Raw genomic sequence first — 22,323 nt, 5'->3', positions numbered from 1 at the left:
TATTCCCCCCCCCCCCCCCAAGCGCACGTGTAGGCATGTCTTCAGTAATGTGAGTTATATGCTTGGTGCTATAATATGAATTGTAGTAGTAGTAGTAGTAGTAGTAGTAGTAGTGCTATACTGTCTTGTGTAGTAGTAATCTTTATTTCTATAGCGCCAACATATGCTGCAGCACTTTACTATCAGAGGGTGCGTGTACAGACTATAGGCGTAAGAGCTTACAGCCTATTCTATGCATCATAGTTATATTTGCTAGTGTTTTTATTATGACATGATAGGCTATTCAAGGCTCTGAACATGCCGGTTCAGAGCCTCCTTACCGTCAATACTACTGAGTGAGGCATTTAGTAGACAGTTATTGGCAGGCAGGAAGAAGTATTCTCCACTGCTGAGACCACCAAGGAAGCATTGCACTCACTCATTGCTGTGATGTAATAGTAGGTCTATACATACAGAGAAATCTCCACCATATTGTGCTAACTCTTGTAGTCGAATCTGTATAGTTATGTGCACGTCCTCCCACTAGATGAGCATGGACGCACATGCTCAGTTCCCTTCAGCTGCCACTAACTATCTACTGCTCGAAGCTGTGACAGTTATTTGGCATGTACTATGTATGGTAGATATACAGGTAAAACTCAAAATTAGAATATTGTACAAAAGTCCATTTATTTCAGTAATCCAAATTAAAAGGAATTGCATTAATGCAGCTTAAAACTAGAATTTTGTGAAAATGTTCAATATTCTAGGCTCAGTGTCACACTTTAGTCAGATCATTTATCCATACCCCCTGAGCAAAGTGTACCTCAAAATTGATACTTTCATAAGCTAGAAGCCATAATCATTCAAATTATACCAAATAAAGGCTTGAAATATCTCACTTTGCATGTAATGAGTCTATCATATGTTAGCTTCACCTTTTAAGTTGCATTACTGAAATAAATGAACTTTGCACAATATTCAAATGTTTGAGTTTCACATATATATATTCTCCCTGAGCTGTTATAGGGAAAAAGCTGCAGCAGAAAGAACATGTCCCCTGAGCTGCCTGCCTGAAGAAAACCTAGCATCGCAAATGGAGCAATTAATGGGTAGATCTCTGCCTCTGCGTGAGGCACAGGGCATGTACTATGATGTCTGATTATCATTTTTTACATCAATTGGTGGATAACCCCTTTAAATAATCTTACAGTATCGCCTATTGACTACAACTTTGGAAGTAACAAATTGTTAACATCTGCAATGAAGATTAAAATTTGTGTCTTAAAGTCTTCAGGAGGTTCTGTTAAATTCCCATTAATTTCAAACCGTTTTTTTATTAGCATATCTGGGTGATTTTCTTCATTTCTGTGGGGTGGGGGCAGTAGCTCATCATACACCTGCATCTCCTAGCTATATTTTAATGAATTTAGAAGCGGGGATGAATGAATGAAAGGTGTCTGGACCACTCCACCTGCTTCACTATGAGACTACTACACCTGAACTGAATGGACAAGAAGGGAGCAGGGAAGATACTGAATATGTTAGTCCACTCAATGAGATGAACAGCAGGGGGCACTACCAGAGAGGAAAATGTAATTTACATAGAAAACCTAAACTATATTTATATTGCAATAATCATTTAAAACTAAGTATTTTCATGGGGTACCCCCTTTAATAGTATGAGTGTCATTTACTAATATCCTTTGTGGTGTAAAAAAGTTTCAAATTATGGAACACCTTATATGCCAGCAATAACTTGCGACTTCTGAAGCTTCTCACCACTTTTCTAAAAAAGGGGTGGGGCTTCACAAGGGGGGAGCTTAGTGCAATTTACACCAGAAACTGGCATAACTTGTAGCTGAAGTGTATGACAGCCCCTGGCTGGTGTAGACTTAAGTTTCTGAAAATAGGCCATCAGTGTCTGGCAGGGATCCGGCACCCTACACTCCCATCTGTCAGCTCTTTGGCAGTAGCTCCGGAGCTGAAAATGACACTATTGTGCAGTGGACAGAGCTGATTACCGCAGTGCATTCAAGTGAATGTACACAACACAGTGGACATAGCCGTGTGCTTGCGGTGGACCATTTCTGGTGCTAGAGCTACTCCCAAACATCTTATTGGTTGTGTGGGGTGTCAAACCTCTGCCGTTCTGATATTGATGGTCTACCCTGGGGATAGACCCATCAAAATAGATGGAGGACCAACTCCCATAAAGCTGAGTCTCCATGTTTAGGTTTCTTGATGCCGAAAGCCAGAAACGGATCATAAATGGAAGACAGGTTTAAAAGGTTTTCTCCCGTTTCTGAATCCACTCCTGACTTTGGCTTCAAAAATGGCATAAAAAGATCTTAACATGGAAACCCAGCCAAATGAAAAGGAGAGACCCTAAAAAACGAACTTGCTTTGGGTTTTAATAAGGTGGTCACCTATTGTTTTCAATGACAGATGGTCAGGTATTAAGTTGAGCAAGCCAAGGTCCCATGCACAGGTGTGTATTCACGCTCAATAGCAGATGTCAGGGCGAGATCCACAGTACAGAAAGGTAGAGGACTGAGACTTATCTGACCACTACACAGGTCTAAATAGTCTTGGGGGATTGGATTTAGAGTGATAACGTGGAATCCTCATGTGTAAAGTTAAAGCGTTTTGTCACCTTGGGACAATAGTGATTGACTATATTGTTTTGGGAACAGGCCACTTTTCCTTTTTGCCTTTTGGATTTATTCCTCCCCACGTTCAAAGAACCATGCATTAAATTTTTATGTTCACATAAATGTTATGTTCAGCCCATATATGGGCTTGTTTTTTGGGGGGGCAAGCTGTATTTTAATGAAATTGCCATATATTGTACTGAAATATTCAGGGTGAAGTTGCAAAAAAGCACAATGGTTCTTTTGGGTTTTGTTTTTACAGCATTAACTCTGCACTAAAAGGAACACGATGCCCTTATTCTGGGGATCAGAACAATTGCAGGGATACCAAATTTAAATACTTTATATTATAGTTTACTACTTTAAAAAAGAAACCTCTGAAAAATAAAACGGTGAGGGGGATTCATATGCCAGTCTTGATCCTCCTGCGAAGGCGTAACATACTTCTCATTTATTAATAAATATTTGCATCTCTGTCACTCTTTGCTCCAGAGACTTAAATCTACAGACTTTATCTATAACCTACACCAGTTTCTGGCATAAATTTATATTAAATTTGTCTGGCTACACTAGGGTTGAGCGGTAAACCGTTGTCAACAATATACCGCGGTGTTAAGAAACAGTGATATCGCTGTTTCCACATAACCGCGGTATTTGGTGACGTCATAGGAGTGGTCAGATGCATGCTGACCGCTCCTAAATCTGTTAGCCCACCCCTCATCATGCATATGCGTACTGTACATATTACATCCTGCAGCTGCCGCCCCCAGCTCCTCCTTGCTCCCATATTCAAGTCTCTGCCCACTGGCCGAGCACAGGAGTGAGGCGCGCAAAGTCAGTCAGCAGTCCGTGTCTAAGCCAAGGTGGGGGAAGAGGAGTGAGACCCCAACGCCCAGGTGTCAGAAATAAAGGTTGTACGATCTGTCTTCTGCGGCCCTGGCCCTGCCTGTAAGCTGCACTGCACACGGTGATGGCACTTGATAAATTATGTCTCCCTATTGCCCCAATGTCTTCTCCCCCCCCCCCCCCCCCATACAGGAGCAACAAGAAGACACTGTATGGGGGCCACAAGACATTATTATACTGATGGCGAAGGGGTTACAAATTGTCCCATACAGTATAATGTCACCTTGTGGCCCCATGCAGTTTAGTGACTCTTGTGGCCCACTGCCTGCCGAGCGGCCAACCAATGTAGTATATAATGTCTCCTTGTTCCCCGCTGCCTGCCCATACAGTATATAATATGTCCTTGTGGCGGCCCCCCATACAGTATAATGTCTCCTTGTGGCCCCAAGTGTTTTTTTTTTTTTTTTCTTCTTCTAAATGGGTATATGGAGATATATTTACACTCTCAATACATTTCTTAATATCATTATCGTGGAAATATTTTTGATATGGCCCAGCCCTGGGCCACACTAAGCTACGGTCCTCCCACTACAATGGTGGCCTAAATCTTTCATAAATGTCCCCCAGGTTTAGTGTTTCATGTGTGAGAGTAGTCGCCCATTGATTTTTTTTTTTTTTTTTTTTTTTCCTGTGAGACCATACAGAAGTTTACTGATAACATGGAGGGAAAAATCTACCAGAATAGCATTTTAATAAAAATGTTAAAAAAAAATTGTGAATTTTTTTTTTTATCCTCACAGCCTCTTGATATTTACACTGGGTTTGTTGACAAGACTGTGCCATGCAAATCACAGATGCCACCCGTGTGCCTTCCGCAATTTGTGGAACGTAATAGACGGCTCTTTATAGAAATGCCTGTTCTTGTCCATTTTGCAGACAAGAATAGGACATGACTTATAATTTTTGCGGCCCGAGTGAAGTGAAAAAAAATAAATACGGCTCAGATGCGGAACCAAACCACGGTCGTGCGAATGAGCCCTAAGACTGGAAGGAGTGTTAGGCCAGTGCATCATTAGAGGGGTTCTCACATAATAATTTAAAATGGCTGCCAGCAACCTGTCCCAGAATCTGAGGATGACTGGTTTTCTCCACTTGCAGAGCTGCCTAGGGTCGTGAGGCTGCTGGGCCTTGCTACACAATACGCTCTGACACTTTTATATGCTACACAATCATCAGAGTTCCTGTCATCCATGATGACCTAACGTAGGCAAGATCACATTATTCTCTTTTGTAGAGCAGAGTAGTGTGTAGTGAGGCCCCTCACACCCCTAGACAGCTCTGCAAGTGGTGGCAACCAGACCTCCTCACATTCTAGGACAGGCGACCGTTTTAAATCATTCCTGGAGAACCCCTTTAAGCCACAGCAGTTTTTACCATGCTAAACTGGTAATTGCACTAGTCAGAGGCTGGTCCAAACTGTGGACAGATTCCCTTTAGGCCTCCTGCACACGACCGTCCCCCCCGCCCCCCCCCCCCCCTCCCGTTTACTGGCCGTTTTTTGTGTTCCATATACGGAACCATTCATTTCAATGGTTCTGCAAAAAAACGGAATGTACTCTGTATGCATTCTGTTTCCGTTGTTCCGTTTAAAGATAGAACATGTTCTATTATTGCCCGCAAATCATGTTCTGTGGCTTAATTCAAGTCAATCGGTCCGCAAAAAAACATACGGAAATGCATCTGTATGTCTTCCGTTTCCGTTCCGTTTTTTGCAGAACCATCTATTGAAAATGTTATGCCCAGCCCAATTTTATCTATGTAATTACTGTATATGCCATACGGAAAAACAGAACAGAAACACAACGTAAACAAAAAAAGGAACAACTGATCCGTGAAAACGGACCGCAAAACACTGAAAAGGCATACGGTCGTGTGCAGGAGGCCTTAGATAGAACTGTATAGTATATTAATGTACATTAAGCGGAGGTTTGAAGCTTACTGACACAGCTTTAGGCCAGCACATTTATCTCATGTCTGAGGACGTCTGTTAAAGGGCATCAGTCAGCAGATTTGTACCTATGACACTAGCTGACCTGTTACATGTGCACTTGGCAGCTGAAGACATCTGTGGTGTTCCCATGTCCATATGTGCCTGCACTGCTGAGAAACATGAAGTTTTGATATATGAAAATGAGCCTCTAGGAGCAATGGAGGTGTTGCCATTACACATAGATTCTGTGCTCTCTCTGGAACTGCCGTGCCCTCTCTACTTTGAGGACCAGGCAGTGAAAACATGCTCACACCTAGCCCTGTCTATCAAAGTGCAGAGGGCACTGCAGTTGCAGAGAGAGCACAGTCTCTAAGGCTGGGTTCAGACCTGAGCGTCCTGACCTGAGCGCTGTGTATGCGCGATTCTCCAGCGTCTCACATACACGGCTCCGGTAGTATGCGAACGCCCATTGTCACGGAAGTCTATGTAAGGGAATGCGCGACAAGACTCCCCAAAGAAGCTCCTGAACTACTTGGGGCGTCGGGCGTTTTTACAGCGCGATCGTACGTGCTGTAAAACGCCCAGGTGAGAACCATGCCGATAGGGAAGCATTGGTTTCTCCTTGTTGAGAGTTTTACAGCGCGTAGGAACGCGCTGTAAAACGCTCAGGTCTGAACCCAGCCTAAGTGTAATAGCAACGCCCCCGTTGCTCATTTGCATATATAAAAAATATATTATTTTCAGCAATGCAGGCACATATGAACATGGGACCCAGACAGATGCTGTCAAATCTGCTGACAGATGCCCTTTAAGTGATCTGTCTGACAGGGAATGAATGTGTATATTGAGCATTCACAGTATGCATCTATTTGTGACACCATATTCATGTTACCAACGTTCCATTCTTGAGATGGAGCCTCCTTCCCATATAATGTTCACCGCAGATAACCTTTCACACCCATCCTCCGCAGACAAGTAGCACCAGAACATACAGACTTGCTAGCGTAATAGGAATTTTGTTTACAGCAATAAAGCTAACTCACAGAAATACTTATCAGCTTAAAGGGCTATTGTTTTGTGCTTTTTTGCAATGGTTCCTTGCGTAGTCTGTCCTTGTTTTGCGGATCTGCTGTTTGTGGTCCCTAAAACGGACATGGTCACTTGAATGGAGCCTTAGGGCTCATGCACACGAACGTATTTTCTTTCCGCTTCCGTTCCGTTCTTTTGTGGACCGTATGCAGAACCATTCACTTCAATGGAGCTGTAGAAAATACGGAAGTTACTCCGTGTGCATTCAGTTTCCGTTTGTCCGCATGGCCGTTCCGCAAAAAAGTATTGCATGTCCTATTGTCTGCAAATCATGGTCCGAGGCCCTATTCAAGTCAATGGCTCTGCAAAAAATACGGAACGCACACGGAACACATTTGTATTTTGCGGATCTATACTGTAGAAATGCTATGCCTAGCCAATATTGATCATGTGTTTGATTTAATAAGTTAGTGTTTCCGATCTGCAAAAAAAAATCTAATACGGATATGTTTTGTGCAATAACGAAACTGAAGAGGACTTGAATCAGAGGAAAAAAAACTCAGTTACGGAACAACGGATCCATGAAAAATGGACCGCAAAACAACGGTTGTGTGCATGAGCCCTTAGGAAGATGTTCTTAAAGGGATTGTCTGCCTGCTCCTGAGAGTCCTGACATTGCAGGGGATGCCTTGGTTAGCCATACATTCCTCCTACATTGTTTTTAAAATAAATTCTTAGTATCGCTAACCGTTAATAATAATGACAGGGAGTAATTCATTGCACTGCCTGAACTGAGGCTTCCAGTATAAGCGTGGAGTAAAGATGAGAAGAAATGGGTGACACTGCAGATGTTTCATGCAGCAGTAATAGCTCCACTATGCATTGTGATCTAATCCTTACCTGAAATACCTGGTGAACAAGACTGATTACACAATTGTAGATGTTGTCACGTGGATGGTGGTCAGGGCAGAATGACTAAACCTGAGATGAGACAGGGGACATTGATTTTAGGATTGTTGTTTACTCCACATTACAGTAAGCATGAGCCATGGAGAAAAGATGACAGTTAAAATGTGCTCTGACCTCTTGGCTTCACTGGCATTTGGATGTTCCCTTTTGGGAAGGAGAAGGGCATATTAGAAGAAGACCTTGCAGTTTAGTGCGATAACTCTAGGTGGATAGCCTGTCCTACCAGCAGATGGAATTTTAAATGTTTTAATCTACGAGGACACTCTCCAAAGAGACCCTGCAGCCACCTCAGAGCCCCTAGAAGGAGGTAGGCCGCCTTAGAGTTTTATAACGAGTTTGATAAACAATCATTTTTGCATATGTTAGAGGTTACCTTAAGTAATAAAGCTTTTACTCAAGATTGTAAACTAGGTTTTAGTTTTACAATCTTTATTCGTTAATTTTCAGACCTCCTGATATTCACCGCTTAGTTCCAGTCCCTCCCGGTAACACATGCTGGTTGTATTACAGGAAATATCTGATACTTCCCTTGCAAAGTGGCTTGTTATAAATAAGGCATCATTCACATCTCCATTTGGTAAATCGGGTAATCTGTTCCAGCAAAACTGGACACCACCGGGCACTGCCAGATCCCTGTTAACTATAATGGGATTTGGTTTGGATTCCGGCATAAATGCTGACTTTCTACTGGAATAATACAGCCGCATTGACTGGGGATCTGGCAGCACCAGTATGCCGGTAGTCTGTTCCCTTGAGATGTGAATATAGCCTAAGCAGCCCTCTTTGGATGCTTTTTCCCCCTTCCACACTGATCGGCCTCCTCCTGTTCGTTATCGCGGTCTCTAAGGCCTTAAGGCTGGGTTCACACCTGAGCGTTGCACAAACGCGCGTTTTTGTCGCGCATTTTTATGCGTGTTTTTTGTAATAGTAAACGCGCGTTTGACGCGCGTTTGTGTGATTGACTACAGTGTCCTATGGCCACAAACGCGCGTCAAACGCCCCAAAGTCGCTCATGTACTTTTTTGAGCGTCGACCGTTTTACAGCGCGATCGTACCGTGAACCATTCCCATAGGGAATCATTGGTTTCTCCTTGTTGAGCGTTTTACAGCGCGTAGGAACGCGCTGTAAAACGCTCAGGTGTGAACCCAGCCTAACTGTCAGTGTTCGGTCAGTGATTTCCGTCGGTGATTGTGAGCCAAAACCAGATGTGGAGCCTCCACAGAACGGGTGACAATCTCTTCTGTGTGGCCTCCACTCCTGATTTTTGCTCACAACCTCTGATGAAAATCGCTGACCAAATAACTGACATGTTAATAAGGCCTAACACTGAGGGAAGGGAGGGGGAGAGCAGAGAGCCAATAGAAACGGGAGCAGTGATCGGATAGATTTATATGAAAACATGCAGCAGCACTGTAGGTGAAGAACTTGAACATACTTTGCAGAAGTAAGATGATTTTTTTAAAATTTTGTATTTAGGAAGCAACTGAACAAAGAAAATCAGTACAAAGGTGTCTGCAGCCTTTAATTTACCAACTTCAAAAGGTTCAGTGACAGATAGAAAAATGTTAATAACAGGTAATCCTAACTTAAAATGTGGGCTGTATGCAGCATGTCATGTGCAAGTAGTCATTTATCCTGGATGTGTGGCTATGGCTGCTTTTCTTCTCTCCAGGTGATATGACCTCATGCTCAGCTCATGCCACCTGACAGTGTCACAGCAAATGTAGTAGTAGTAGTCTTTGTCTTTGTCGGATAATATGTAAGTATTTCTGTATGTGTAGTATGTATATGTGGGTAGTGTTGCTAATGCTATGTGTGATTGACCTTGGGCGCCCATAGAACAGCACACTCAACACTGATATATCAGCTAACCACCTAGCTATCCAGTCAGTATCGCTTTTCTTCATAGATTTTATTTTTATTTTTTTTCCCTATACATAAAACATGTCAGTACAGTAAATCACCTAAGGGAGCTTCCAAAAGAATGCAGTATATTTACAGGAAGATTTCTAAACATATGTCATAGCTAGACCGTGTTCAGGGGCGGACTGGGAACTTAAAGAGGACCTTTCATGGGTCCAGACATTATAAACTAAGTATCGGGATATGTAGGGCATAGTGCAGGGATCTAACTGCACTTACTATTTTTTTTTCTGGGTGCCACTCCGCTCGCCCGCTGTGGCCCCTGTTGTATTCTCCTGCCTGGTATGCTAATTTTAGCATCAGAGCAATGAGGAGGAGACTGAGTCTTTCTCCATGGGTGTCTCCTTCTCCCTGGCTCTGAGCTGTCCAATTGCAGCAGAGAGCATCACAGCCAGGGAAAAAGACACCTACGGAGAAAGACTGCGTCTCCTCCTCATTGCTCCGATGCTAAAATTAGCATACCAGTTGGGAGAATACAACAGGGGCCACAGAGAGCGGAGCGGCACCCAGAAAAAAATAGTAAGTGCAGTTAGATCCCTGCACTATGCCCTTTGTATGCTGATGCTTAGTTTATAATGTTTGGACCCATGAAAGGTCCTCTTCAAAGTGGCCCTAAAAAAAAAAAAAAAAAGTGGCCCTGTTTTGTATTCGGGTCCAAATTTATCGAAGGCAGGGCCAGCAATACAATATTGCAGTACATTATACCCCCCCAACAGAGCCTTGTACCAGTCCATCACAAAATACAGCCAGCATCCCCAAAAACTTCCACTGGCAGACCTTGAGGAGGGCCCAGGCAGCACCTTGGGCATCGGCCCATCGGGAAAATTCTCTATAAGGTCTATGGCCAATCCGCCCCTGACCGCGTTACATCTGATTGAACCTTTTATCTGCCTCCAGTGTTTTTATCCCCCCCAAAATCCAGGGCTATGAGAGGTTCCTTCTCTTTATTCCAGGTTTGAAAAAAAGGGGAATCAGAATGACCCAAAAGAACCATTGTCTGCTGTCCGTATACTTAGAGGACCTTTCGCCAGGGGATGTCCAGTGCGCCACAGTAGATTCCCCCCATAACAGTGCGCCACAGCAGATCCCCCCCCCCCCCCATAACAGTGCGCCACAGCAGATTACCCCCCCCCCCCCATAACAGTGCGCCACAGCAGATTACCCCCCCCATAACAGTGCGCCACAGCAGATTCCCCCCCCCCATAACAGTGCGCCACAGCAGATCCCCCCCCCATAACAGTGGCGCCACAGCAGATTCCCCCCCCATAACAGTGCGCCACAGCAGATTCCCCCCCCCCATAACAGTGCGCCACAGCAGATTAACCCCCCCCCCCCATAACAGTGCGCCACAGCAGATTCCCCCCCCCCATAACAGTGCGCCACAGCAGATTCCCCCCCCATAACAGTGCGCCACAGCAGATTCCCCCCCCCATAACAGTGCGCCACAGCAGATTCCCCCCCCCCATAACAGTGCGCCACAGCAGATTCCCCCCCCATAACAGTGCGCCACAGCAGATTCCCCCCCCCCCCATAACAGTGCGCCACAGCAGATTCCCCCCCCCCCATAACAGTGCGCCACAGCAGATTCCCCCCCCCCATAACAGTGCGCCACAGCAGATTCCCCCCCCCATAACAGTGCGCCACAGCAGATCCCCCCCCCCCCCATAACAGTGCGCCACAGCAGAATTCCCCCCCCATAACAGTGCGCCACAGCAGATTCCCCCCCCCCATAACAGTGCGCCACAGCAGATTCCCCCCCCATAACAGTGCGCCACAGCAGATTCCCCCCCCATAACAGTGCGCCACAGCAGATTCCCCCCCCATAACAGTGCGCCACAGCAGATTCCCCCCCCCCATAACAGGCGCCACAGCAGATTCCCCCCCCCCCATAACAGTGCGCCACAGCAGATTCCCCCCCCCCCATAACAGTGCGCCACAGCAGATCCCCCCCCCATAACAGTGCGCCACAGCAGATCCCCCCCCCCATAACAGTGCGCCACAGCAGATCCCCCCCCCCATAACAGTGCGCCACAGCAGATCCCCCCCCCATAACAGTGCGCCACAGCAGATTCCCCCCCCCCATAACAGTGCGCCACAGCAGATTCCCCCCCCCCCCATAACAGTGCGCCACAGCAGATTCCCCCCCCCCCATAACAGTGCGCCACAGCAGATTCCCCCCCCCCCCCATAACAGTGCGCCACAGCAGATTCCCCCCCCCATAACAGTGCGCCACAGCAGATTCCCCCCCCCCCCATAACAGTGCGCCACAGCAGATTCCCCCCCCCCCATAACAGTGCGCCACAGCAGATTCCCCCCCCCCATAACAGTGCGCCACAGCAGATTCCCCCCCCCCCCCATAACAGTGCGCCACAGCAGATTCCCCCCCCCCCCATAACAGTGCGCCACAGCAGATTCCCCCCCCCCCATAACAGTGCGCCACAGCAGATTCCCCCCCCCCCCATAACAGTGCGCCACAGCAGATTCCCCCCCCCATAACAGTGCGCCACAGCAGATTCCCCCCCCCCCCCCATAACAGTGCGCCACAGCAGATTCCCCCCCCCCCCCCATAACAGTGCGCCACAGCAGATTCCCCCCCCCCATAACAGTGCGCCACAGCAGATTCCCCCCCCCCCCCATAACAGTGCGCCACAGCAGATTCCCCCCCCCCCATAACAGTGCGCCACAGCAGATTCCCCCCCCCCCATAACAATGTGCCACAGCAGATTCCCCCCCCCCCATAACAGTGCGCCACAGCAGATTCCCCCCCCCCCCCCCATAACAGTGCGCCACAGCAGATTCCCCCCCCCCCCCATAACAGTGCGCCACAGCAGATTCCCCCCATAACAGTGCGCCACAGCAGATTCCCCCCATAACAGTGCGCCACAGCAGATTCTCCCCCCCCCCCCCCCCCCCATAACAGTGCGCCACAGTATAAATGCAGGTCCTTTTCCTCTCCATTAACCTGTTGGGCTGCAATTTTAGAATATTGAACCCACTGCGCCTGGCACATTGTAACAGAAATCTGACAGTCATTCTGTGCCTCCGCCTGATCTGCTTTTTGACAGTACTGTAATCCATGGGCTGTATATCTTATGCTTCCCCTCTGATGTGTGTTCAATATAACGGTAAATGAAGACTACATGACTAAGAACAAAAGCGTCTCCAGTGTCAGATGGCTTCTGAAGAGTATTGATGTGAAGCGGCAAACATCTTTTTTTAGGCTTGATCAATTTGCCAATAGCATTACAGAGCCAAAAATAGTGTTATCTGATTTTTACTGTCGGGGTATGATGTATTACTGGACGAACGTGGCCAATGGCTAGAAATGAAAATCTGATGACGCAAAGTGCTCTTGTTTTCTAATGAGATCTGACCACTTCCAGCTCACTCATTGAAGTGTCGTTCCCTTCCTGAATCGGGGAAGTGGATATGGCTACCTGCGAACCCAAAGTAAAGCAGGTTCATACCAATATTTCATGTTTAGCAATAAGAAATTTTGGCATTTGCGGTATTGCAGATGGTTGGGCCATCAGTCTTCAGCACACCTCTATTTTTACTTTATAAGATGCCTTTATTGTCACTGTACAATACAATGAAATGTTGTTTGGAGCAATCCTAGATGCCATGGACGGGGGAACAAGAACTGACATTTAAACTATATAGCATTACACTAGAAAAAACAATGTGTGGGTGAAACAATCTCTCTCCTAACAGGGCCTCTGTACTCACTATGAATGCAATGCTCTGCAGCGAGGTGGCCGGCCGGCGCGTGACTGACGTCACTTAGTAACGCTCCTCCCACTTCAGGAAGCAGGAGCGTTACTAAGTGACGTCAGTCACGCGCCGGCCGGCCACCTCGCTGCCGCTCGCTGCAGAGCATTGCATTCATAGTGAGTACAGAGGCCGGACCTGTTAGGAGAGAGATTGTTTCACCCACACACACTAGTAAAACACTTTACATGCAAAAGGCAGTTATGTGCCCAGTTTAGGACACATGAGGAGGACCAGCATAAGATGCGATGTCTTAAGCTGGCCCCCCTCATGGCCCTATGCGCCCTCCACAGATCCCCCCCCACAACACGGCGCCCTCCACAGATCCCCCCCACAACACGGCGCCCTCCACAGATCCCCCCCACAACACGGCGCCCTCCACAGATCCCCCCCACAACACGGCTCCCTCCACAGATCCCCCCCACAACACGGCTCCCTCCACAGATCCCCCCCACAACACGGCGCCCTCCACAGATCCCCCCACAACACGGCGCCCTCCACAGATCCCCCACAACACTGTGTCATACCCAGCCGCGTCAGCGGCTCATATGGGAAAATCCAAGCAAATGGACCTCTAGCACAATTCCCTTAAAATATCGTCCTTAGAATCTCATCCAGGATATTAGGGGGTGGTGGTGGAACAGGACCTTTCATTCTGATGTATGCTACTTGTTTAAAGCTGAGAGCCAGCAGTCTGAACAAAGGTCCCTTTAACCATCCATGCAAGCAGATTGTGGACATCAAATCGACTTACTATATTTTGCCTGGGCTGCATAAAAACTCACCTGAATTAAACTGCTGATGGGATTCAGAATGAGTCTTTAGTGTCTCCATTGGGTCAGGAAATGGGTAAAAGCCTATGGCCAGCCCTTATAGCCTTTACTACTGTTTTTTGGAGTTGGTACACAAAGCTCTTCACACAATTCGTATGCCAGTTTTTGGCGTGTTGATTTTGATCAAAAACCCGAAGTGGATTCAAATGTCTTCTACTTTCTGCATCCATTTCTTGCTTAGGCTCTAAAAACGGCAACAAAATCTGCTGTGTGTGTGTAACCACCCTAAGGTTTTTGCTGCCATTTCCTGCTCGTTTGCAGCTTTTTTTTTTTTTTTTTTTTCGGTGCGGACGGATCACAGACCGGTTCAAGTTGAATGGGTCTCTGTCTGTCCCAGCCGCCACACGGACGTTGCCCGTTGCAAATTGCAGTCCCCAATGCACAGAACGGATGCACACCGTTCGTGTGCAAGAGGCCTTAATGATAAATTTAGTGCAGGGATAGACACATTTCACTAACTATTGGTTGGCTTACTTATGGTGCATCTTAGACCCCCCCTCCCTAGCTCTTTCGGCTAAGCTGCAACCCCTTGCTGAGCATGTCGAAAAGGTATAGAAATCATAGATGTGCCAATTTGCTCCACTTTGTAGACAGATTTTTGGCGCAGACGCATTAGTATATCTGGGCCACTGTGTGAAAAAATGCCAAAAAAAAAAAAAAACATCCTGGAAAAATGCAAGTAGCAAAAAAAAAAGCCAGCAGCTATTCGGGCAGTTTTTTGGTGGTAAATTAAATGGCTGTGCAAAATTCATATATTAGGGACTCTTAACGGGATTGTGCAGTGCTAAGCTATTGAAGATGTATAGCCTCAGGATAGGTCATCAATATCAGATCTGCGGTGGTCTGACTCCTGGCACCCCCGATGTTTGAAGGGGTAGCGGTGCTCGTGTGAGTGCTGCATACTTCAACATTACCTGTGTGTTGTCTCCCCTGTAGTGGTGGCGCAGTGTAATTACAACTGCTCTTCCTGTGCTCTTGAATGGGAGAAGCAGTTGTAGTAACACTACAGCGCCTCTACAAAGGAGACGGTACACGGGTCATTTTGGAAAGGACGTTTACACGAGCACCGTTACCCCTTCAAACAGAGGATCTGCAGTGGTGTCGGGAGTGAGGACAGATCTTCAGTATCTTAGCAATGCACAACCCCTTTAAGGAGACCTATGCGTTAGAAACACATTTCAATGATATTTACACCCTTAACGTGTATGAAAAGGTAGAAAATCCTTTGTCTTCTACCTAACACTTTCTTTGCTTATAGTGTATTATCTTTTAGATTCTACATATCTTGGATACTGGTTTTGAAGGCTTGGGCTCCATTCACACATGCGCAACCTGTTTTGCGGATACACGGATCTGCAAAACGCGGAAAGCGGCAATGTGCTTTCCGCACTTTGCGGACGGCACATTGCCGGCACTAATAGAATATGCTGGACAAGAATAGGACATGTTCTATTTTTTTTTGTTGCGGAAACTGAAGTGCAGATCCGCAAATGTGGATGCGGACAGCACATTCCGGCCCCATTGAAAATGAATGGGTCTGTACCCGTTCCGAAAAATTGCGGAACGGATGCGGATCCATTTTGCGGACGTGTGAATGGACCCTTATTGTAAGCACTCAGTAATGCCTGTTTGGGTTAAATGGTTACCTTTTCAGTTTTTACTATGCCATATGTGCCGTTTTAGACATTTGAGAAATGCACTGCATATTTGCTTAAAGGCACTCCCAGTAGTCCGATTAGTGTATGCAATGGATGGAAACCATTAACGCTCACACACAATCTACAAGAGCGGTGTATGACTTGGACTTTTACTGGAGAACTGATATTTTGTATGCTGGACCTGTTCAAGAACCTCCTGAGACTTGACTCTATAGCATGCATTGTTCATAGTAATGCTCCAGTCCTGAACATTTAGACAAATAGCAGGTTATTCAAAAAGTACCGTATGTCACCTTTCCAGACGTGTCTTTATGGATTGGTTTTTGTTCCATAACTCTGTATTATGCTGCTCTGTTATTCCTACTAGAACTTTATGAATAAACCGCTAACCGGCTTTTATGATTTCCCTTGTCATTTTTTTAGTCCTGGAACAGTTTGCCACTGTCAGCACTGATTGGACCCCCTCCCCCACACCGGTCACTAATGTCAGTTTATTCATAAACCTCTAGTAGGAATAATTGGAGAATGGAAGTTGCGCAACAACACAGAGGTCTAAGAAAAGATGTTATGATGTTGAAATTTCTTGAATATAGGTTTTTACAATAAAGACAAGAGAAGTGACGGACACTCTAATGTTACGTTCTGGGGCAGGTCCATTGGGTTACTTCCCTGAGACTCTGTATGTAACGCAAAAAGTCCATACCTGGTATACTGTAAAATATATACTATTTTCACCAAAATGAACATCTAATTATTTTACTGCAAAAGGACTAGTTACTATATAAAAAGTGGGTGGAAGGTTTGCATTTATTGTAAGCACTCAGTAGCTCAGTGTGTCCCCATAAGTGACCGGATACCTATGATGGACCTGTGTCCTGAGAACAGGCAACAGTAAGTCACTTGTTCACCTGAGAGAGGCCCTTCATCCTCACCCCCACTGAATAGCTGCACAGTTTCTGGTCGTTATCAGGCACTTGAGGATTTTGGCCACGTTGGCCGCTGTCATTGTCACGTATCTGTCTCGCACACTGATTAGACTGGTGGAGCTTTGCTCACCTCAGACAGCTTATGATCATTTCCCTTTCTGACTCTCTTCCAGTTAATGAGCAACCCAACGTCTCTGGTACTGCAAGCTCTTCTGCCCGAGCAGCAGAGGTGAAGCAGTGTGAACTCTCAGGGAGAAGGAAGATGACTTACTGTACTCAACTAGGACTGCTCCTCTGGAAGAACTTCACCTACCGGCGGAGGCAGACTGTAAGTATCCCCAGTCTTCTATATCACTTAATGTTTTCCAGGCTGTCCCTCACACTCTGGGTAACAGGAGTCTCTTACATGTCATCTAAAGTGATGACTGGCTGCTATTCTTTTAACTGATGCTAGAGATGAAACTAATGTATATTTTGTCTGTGGCAAAAAATGCGCTTAATCTGCAGCGTGCGCAGGTAGCCTAAGAGATGGTCTGTCTAAATGTTGTGAAATAGCCGTTCACACAGTCTGTAGGACTACTCGTCCCAGCAGTCTGGGACTGTACATGCCTAAAATCCCAATAGAACCGGCAGGTAATTAGATACAAGACTTTGTCAATGTGATATCTGCTTCCAAGAGTAGATACAAATAAGATCTAAGGCAAGGATCAATGAGGTGCACCAAAGCTACAGATCTCCAGTATCGGTAGAGTATGCGATCATGGACACCGCAGCAGGCAAAGTCTGATGTCTTCTTATCGTTGTGGAGTATGTAACCTGGATAGAGTGTGAGGCCATCACTAGACCGCACGATTGTCACTAGTACGCAATGTTATATTGGTTATTGCAGTCTGTGATGGCCTCCTACAATAGCTTTTTAGGCTCTATTCACACGCAGTAATTAGGTCAGGTTTCTTGGCTTACTGCTTAAAAACAAACTGTCCAGATGGTTGCTGGTAGTCAGTAGGAGAATCAACACCTCATATGGTAATATATTAAAACTGGAGCAGTTGCCCTAAAATGAATCCTTTTATTTGCAAAGGGGCTTCTAGATCAGGGATTAGCAACCTCCGGCACTCGAGCTGTAGTAAAACTACAGCTCCCAGCATGCTCCTTTCACGTCTATGGGATTCCTGAGAACAACTAAGCAATTGTGCATGCTGGGAGTTGTAGTTTCACCACAGCTGGTGTGACGAAGGTTGCTGATCCCTGTTCTAGATAATCAGCACGTGCTCAGGTTTCCCTTGTACTAGTTTAATAAATCTGCCCTAAGGGTTCATTCACATGTGGATTTTTCTGGCATATTTCTGCATTTCTTTGTTTTTAGTGGCTTTTTTTGGGCACCAGCATTTTTTGTTTTATTAAAAAAAATTTGCAGTAAAAACTCCAGCTCCAGATGTTAGCTGAAGGTTAATGGGAAATATGTAACAGGACACAGACATTTTGTTTTGCTTCTGGTGTTTTTGCTAAATGAGGTGTTATTGTCTTTCTTGCTTCTTTTGAAAAGTGCAGCATGCTGAAAAGCAATTTCACGTCCCCTTCATGAAGACACACTGTTGCAAAAAATGCAGCAACAACTCAAGTGGCCAAAAAATGCATGGCTTTTATGTGGTAAAAAGAAGCCAGACAGAATTTGCGACACACAAATTTTAAAAAACACCAGAATAACCACATGCAGATATTTTATTTTTTGCAGCATTTTTTGCAAACAGTGGGGCACATTTACCAAGGGTTTGAGATTTCTTAAAATCTCATCCATTGGGTTGCCACTATAAACGCTGCGGATCTGCCACATAAAAATCCATGGCATAGCCACCACGTGTGAATTCGCCCTTGCTGTTTTAGAGACCGAACTCTGGGTCACCAACCAACCTGGAAATACCCTTATAAACTTCACTTTTTTCCTGCGATCAACCCAATCGTGCCAGTTCCTGCTATCAATCTATGTGCACAGCACTTAACATTTTTAAAACATTGTTAATTACTATGGAAATGTATGTTTATAAATGATATTTGCAGAGATTTCTGATTACTGTATTACAGTGTTTCTAATAGAAATCAATGGGTTGATACTGTCCTGATTACTGCTCAAAGTTCATGTTACACCGATAAGACATTGATGGATCTGACAGTGCAGTCGAGTAGTATTGCGTTCCGCAGTTTCTACATTCTGCCAAAAGAACCTTTGTAACTCCAATCAGTTTATATCGGTGTTTTTATGCCCGTATTAGATCTGAATGAACGGAAACCTGTGATGGTGCACATGGTGTCTGAGCTGAGCAGATTGATAGATCGCTTTATAGGAAGAGTTTCAGTATAACTTGTACTTTATACATTTTATTCTCTTCTCTCTCTGGGCTTAGGCTACTTTCACACTAGTGTTTTTGCTGGATTCGGCAGGGTTCAGTAAAAACGCTTCCATTACTGATAAAACAACCGTCTGCATCCGTTATGAATGGATCGGGTTGTATTATATTTAACATGGCCAAGACGGATCTGTCATTAACTCCATTGACAGACAATGGGGGACAAATCCTTTTTCTATTGTGGCAGAGAACTGATCCGTCCCCATTGACTTGCATTGGGGTCACGCCGGATCCATCTTGCTCCACATCCCAGGACGGAAAGCAAACTACAGCATGTTGCGGTTTGCTCTCCAGTCTGGGAACACAACTAAATAAACGGAACGCATTTTGGAGAATTCCATTCTGTTCAGTTACGTTTTGTCCACATTGACAATGAATGGGGACAAAACTGAACCCTATGACTGATCTCAATACCAGAAAACTAAAACGCTAGTGTGAAAGTAGCCTAAGGAGTGTAGTGCACAGACCTATTCAGTGACTAACAGACGACCCTGAATGGTTGTGTATACTGTGATGGCTGTCAATCACTGATTGGACCGCTCGGCGGACTCCTAAGACCATAATGAGCAGAGATTTAAATGAATGAAATAAAAGCTATACCACGTTCAATGTGACAGGCTGCGTTCAAAACATGGGCAATGGAAATTTTTGGGTAAAAAAAGTTTGGGCTTAGTTTTGGACTAGTTTATGATAAGTTTGGGAGAATCTGCAGTATTGACCACAGCATCTAAGGAGTTTAAGCTACTGGAGTTAACTTTATCCATTACAGTGGGAGCCTGACTTCAGTCAGTGAAGCTCTCCTGCGGTAATCGGGAGCGCTGCATGTGAGGCCAGGATTAATGGTGCAGGCAGCAGCGAATGGACAGGCTCTCGACCAAAGGAAGTCTCATGAGTAGGACATTTTATACAGACATCGATTTGAAGTGTTGCCCATGACAGCCGTAAAGTGTTGACGCATAACAAAAATTTAGAAGAATGATCTTATTATATGCAGATTTCTCTAAAATATAATACCCGCAAGCATTTTTTAGTCCCACATATGCTATAACACTTGCTCCTCAAGGCTGTTCATGGGTGATTGTTCTGCAGGGGAAAGTAGGTCAGGGTGAGCCTTTCTGAATGTTTGAAGAAAGAAACTATAATTTGTTCATTCCTGTCAAGATTACAGTACTTTTATAGAATGAATCTAACTATGATGGCGGGAATGTAGACTTAAAAAAAAGTCCAGATTTAAAGGAAAAGCTGTGGTTATACAACCAGGTTTATTAACATGTATTTAGCAGCCCACCTTCCCATGGCATGCCCTTTCTGGACAATTCTCCTCTCCTCCCAGACAGGACCCTTACTTCTGAGCTACCCTGTGTAAGACATACTTTATGGGCCAATCTCTGTTTCTAGGAGACTTTTTAGTGAAGTAAATGCAGAGAACAAGAAAAGGCCTGAAATGAAAGTGGCAGGGGCCCTGCAGAGCGCTTTTATTTTTCCTGAAAAGGTCCCCTAGCTCAGTTTGCGTTCACAAAGTTGACGGGATGCAGTTCTTGGAACTGAATTACTGCGGGGCCCCTGTGTGCTGAACGATTTATACAATTCTTTCACAACCCTGTTTAACATGTTCCTTTCCAGTGCATATTCTAGTCATGTAAGTAATAACTGATTCAATATTTTTTACAGTTGCAGCTGCTGGTTGAAATAGCTTGGCCACTCTTCATCTTCTTCATTCTGATCTCTGTACGACTTTCTTATCCACCTTACGAACAGCATGAATGTAAGTATGAGGACGAGGTCAATACAGCTCTGAGCACATAAAAATGTATTTCAAAATGAGTTTTTGCTCATTAAATGTTTGATTTCTTTTCCCATATGTCTGTGATTGCATATTTATCTACAAGAAGGAAACATTAAAGGGGTTGTCCCACAAAAAATATTCTACGGTTTTCAAACCAGCACCTGGATCTGAGTACTTTTGAAATTTCATGTAACTAAAAATGTAATCTAGATACTGAGTGGCTCACTTAAATCTGTCTGCATAGGGCCACCTGCTGTTTGTTCTTTTTCCAATTTCTGTCCACACTGGGCTGGTCACTCATGCTCAGTTCTATCCTTCAACTGCCACCAGCTTCAGCAGTAAGGACATGCCCCCTGAGACATGACATGCGCTTGCCAACTTGAAATAAATCTAGAACAATTGGAGCAATGAATGGGGCGATCTCTGGATCCATGTGAGGTACAGGGCTGGTTCTAGCTTTGTTAGAGACTGTCATGTACTATATGATGTCTGATTTTCATTTTGGGATATCCCCTTCCAAATGATTCTCTTGCCGTAATTATCTTAAAAGCAGCCCGTCAGGAACTTCATCCTGCCTGTGGTTCAACCAATGAGCTGCTTCAAATCCCGACTGACTCCCTGGTTACAAACAACTGTGTTTTATGTCAAAATGGTGCATTTTGAATAAAACATAGTTTAAAAAAAGCCAGAAACCGAAAGCACTGGGATGACTCCCCACCAGGTTCTCCTAGATTTAGAGGTCTCTGATATTTGTGTACAGGTAGAGACCTACAAATTGAGCCACTTCCACTTCTCCCTGTTTTTAGCTCATATTTACACTATAGAGGAAATTTATCAAAACTGGTGAAAAGGAAAACTGGCTAAGGCTACTCTCACACTGGCGTTTCTGGGTCCACTTGTGAGATCCGTTTCAGGGCTCTCACAAGCGGCCAAAACGGATCAGTTCAGCCCCAATGCATTCTGAATGGATAAGGATCCGTTCAGAATGCATAAATTTTGCTGTGTTTGGTCTCCGTTGCGTTTTTTAGACTGTCACTAAAACGCAGCTTGCAGCGTTTTGATGTTCGCCTGACGATGCGGAACCCAACTGATCCATACTGACTAAGGCCTCTTTCACACTTGCGTTGTCTGGATCCGGCGGGTACTCCACTTGCCGGAATTACACGCCGGATCCGGAAAAAATGCAAGTGAACTGAAAGTATTTGAAGACTGATCCGTCTTCAAAATGCGTTCAGTGTTACTATGGCAGCCAGGACGCTATTAAAGTCCTGGTTGCCATAGTAGTAGTGGGGAGCGGGGGAGCAGTATACTTACAGTCCGTGCGGCTCCCGGGGCGCTCCAGAGTGATGTCAGGGCTCCCCATGCGCATGGATGACGTGCCATGTGATCACGTCATCCATGCGCGTGGGGCGCCCTGACATCACTCTGGAGCGCCCCGGGAGCCGCACGGACGGTAAGTATACTGCTCCCCCGCTCCCCACTACACTTTACCATGGCTGCCAGGACTTTGGTGTCCCGGCAGCCATGGTAACCATTCAGAAAAAGCTAAACGT

At 45.3% G+C, this 22,323-nt stretch overlaps 1 protein-coding gene across 1 annotated transcript in view; it reads left to right on the top strand.

Annotated features, from left to right (window-relative positions):
* Positions 1 to 22,323, top strand: part of LOC122943763 (phospholipid-transporting ATPase ABCA1-like) — a 110,197-nt gene that overhangs the window by 10,065 nt on the left and 77,809 nt on the right. The window contains 2 exon segments of the mRNA XM_044301769.1: positions 16,753 to 16,907; positions 20,656 to 20,749. Coding sequence (XP_044157704.1) covers positions 16,753 to 16,907; positions 20,656 to 20,749 — 249 coding nt within the window.

The sequence above is a fragment of the Bufo gargarizans genome, chromosome 7, assembly GCF_014858855.1.
Source record: "Bufo gargarizans isolate SCDJY-AF-19 chromosome 7, ASM1485885v1, whole genome shotgun sequence".
Taxonomy (NCBI): domain Eukaryota; kingdom Metazoa; phylum Chordata; class Amphibia; order Anura; family Bufonidae; genus Bufo; species Bufo gargarizans.
The sequence above is the reverse complement of the archived record's forward strand: the minus strand, read 5'-3'. Positions and strand labels throughout refer to the sequence as shown.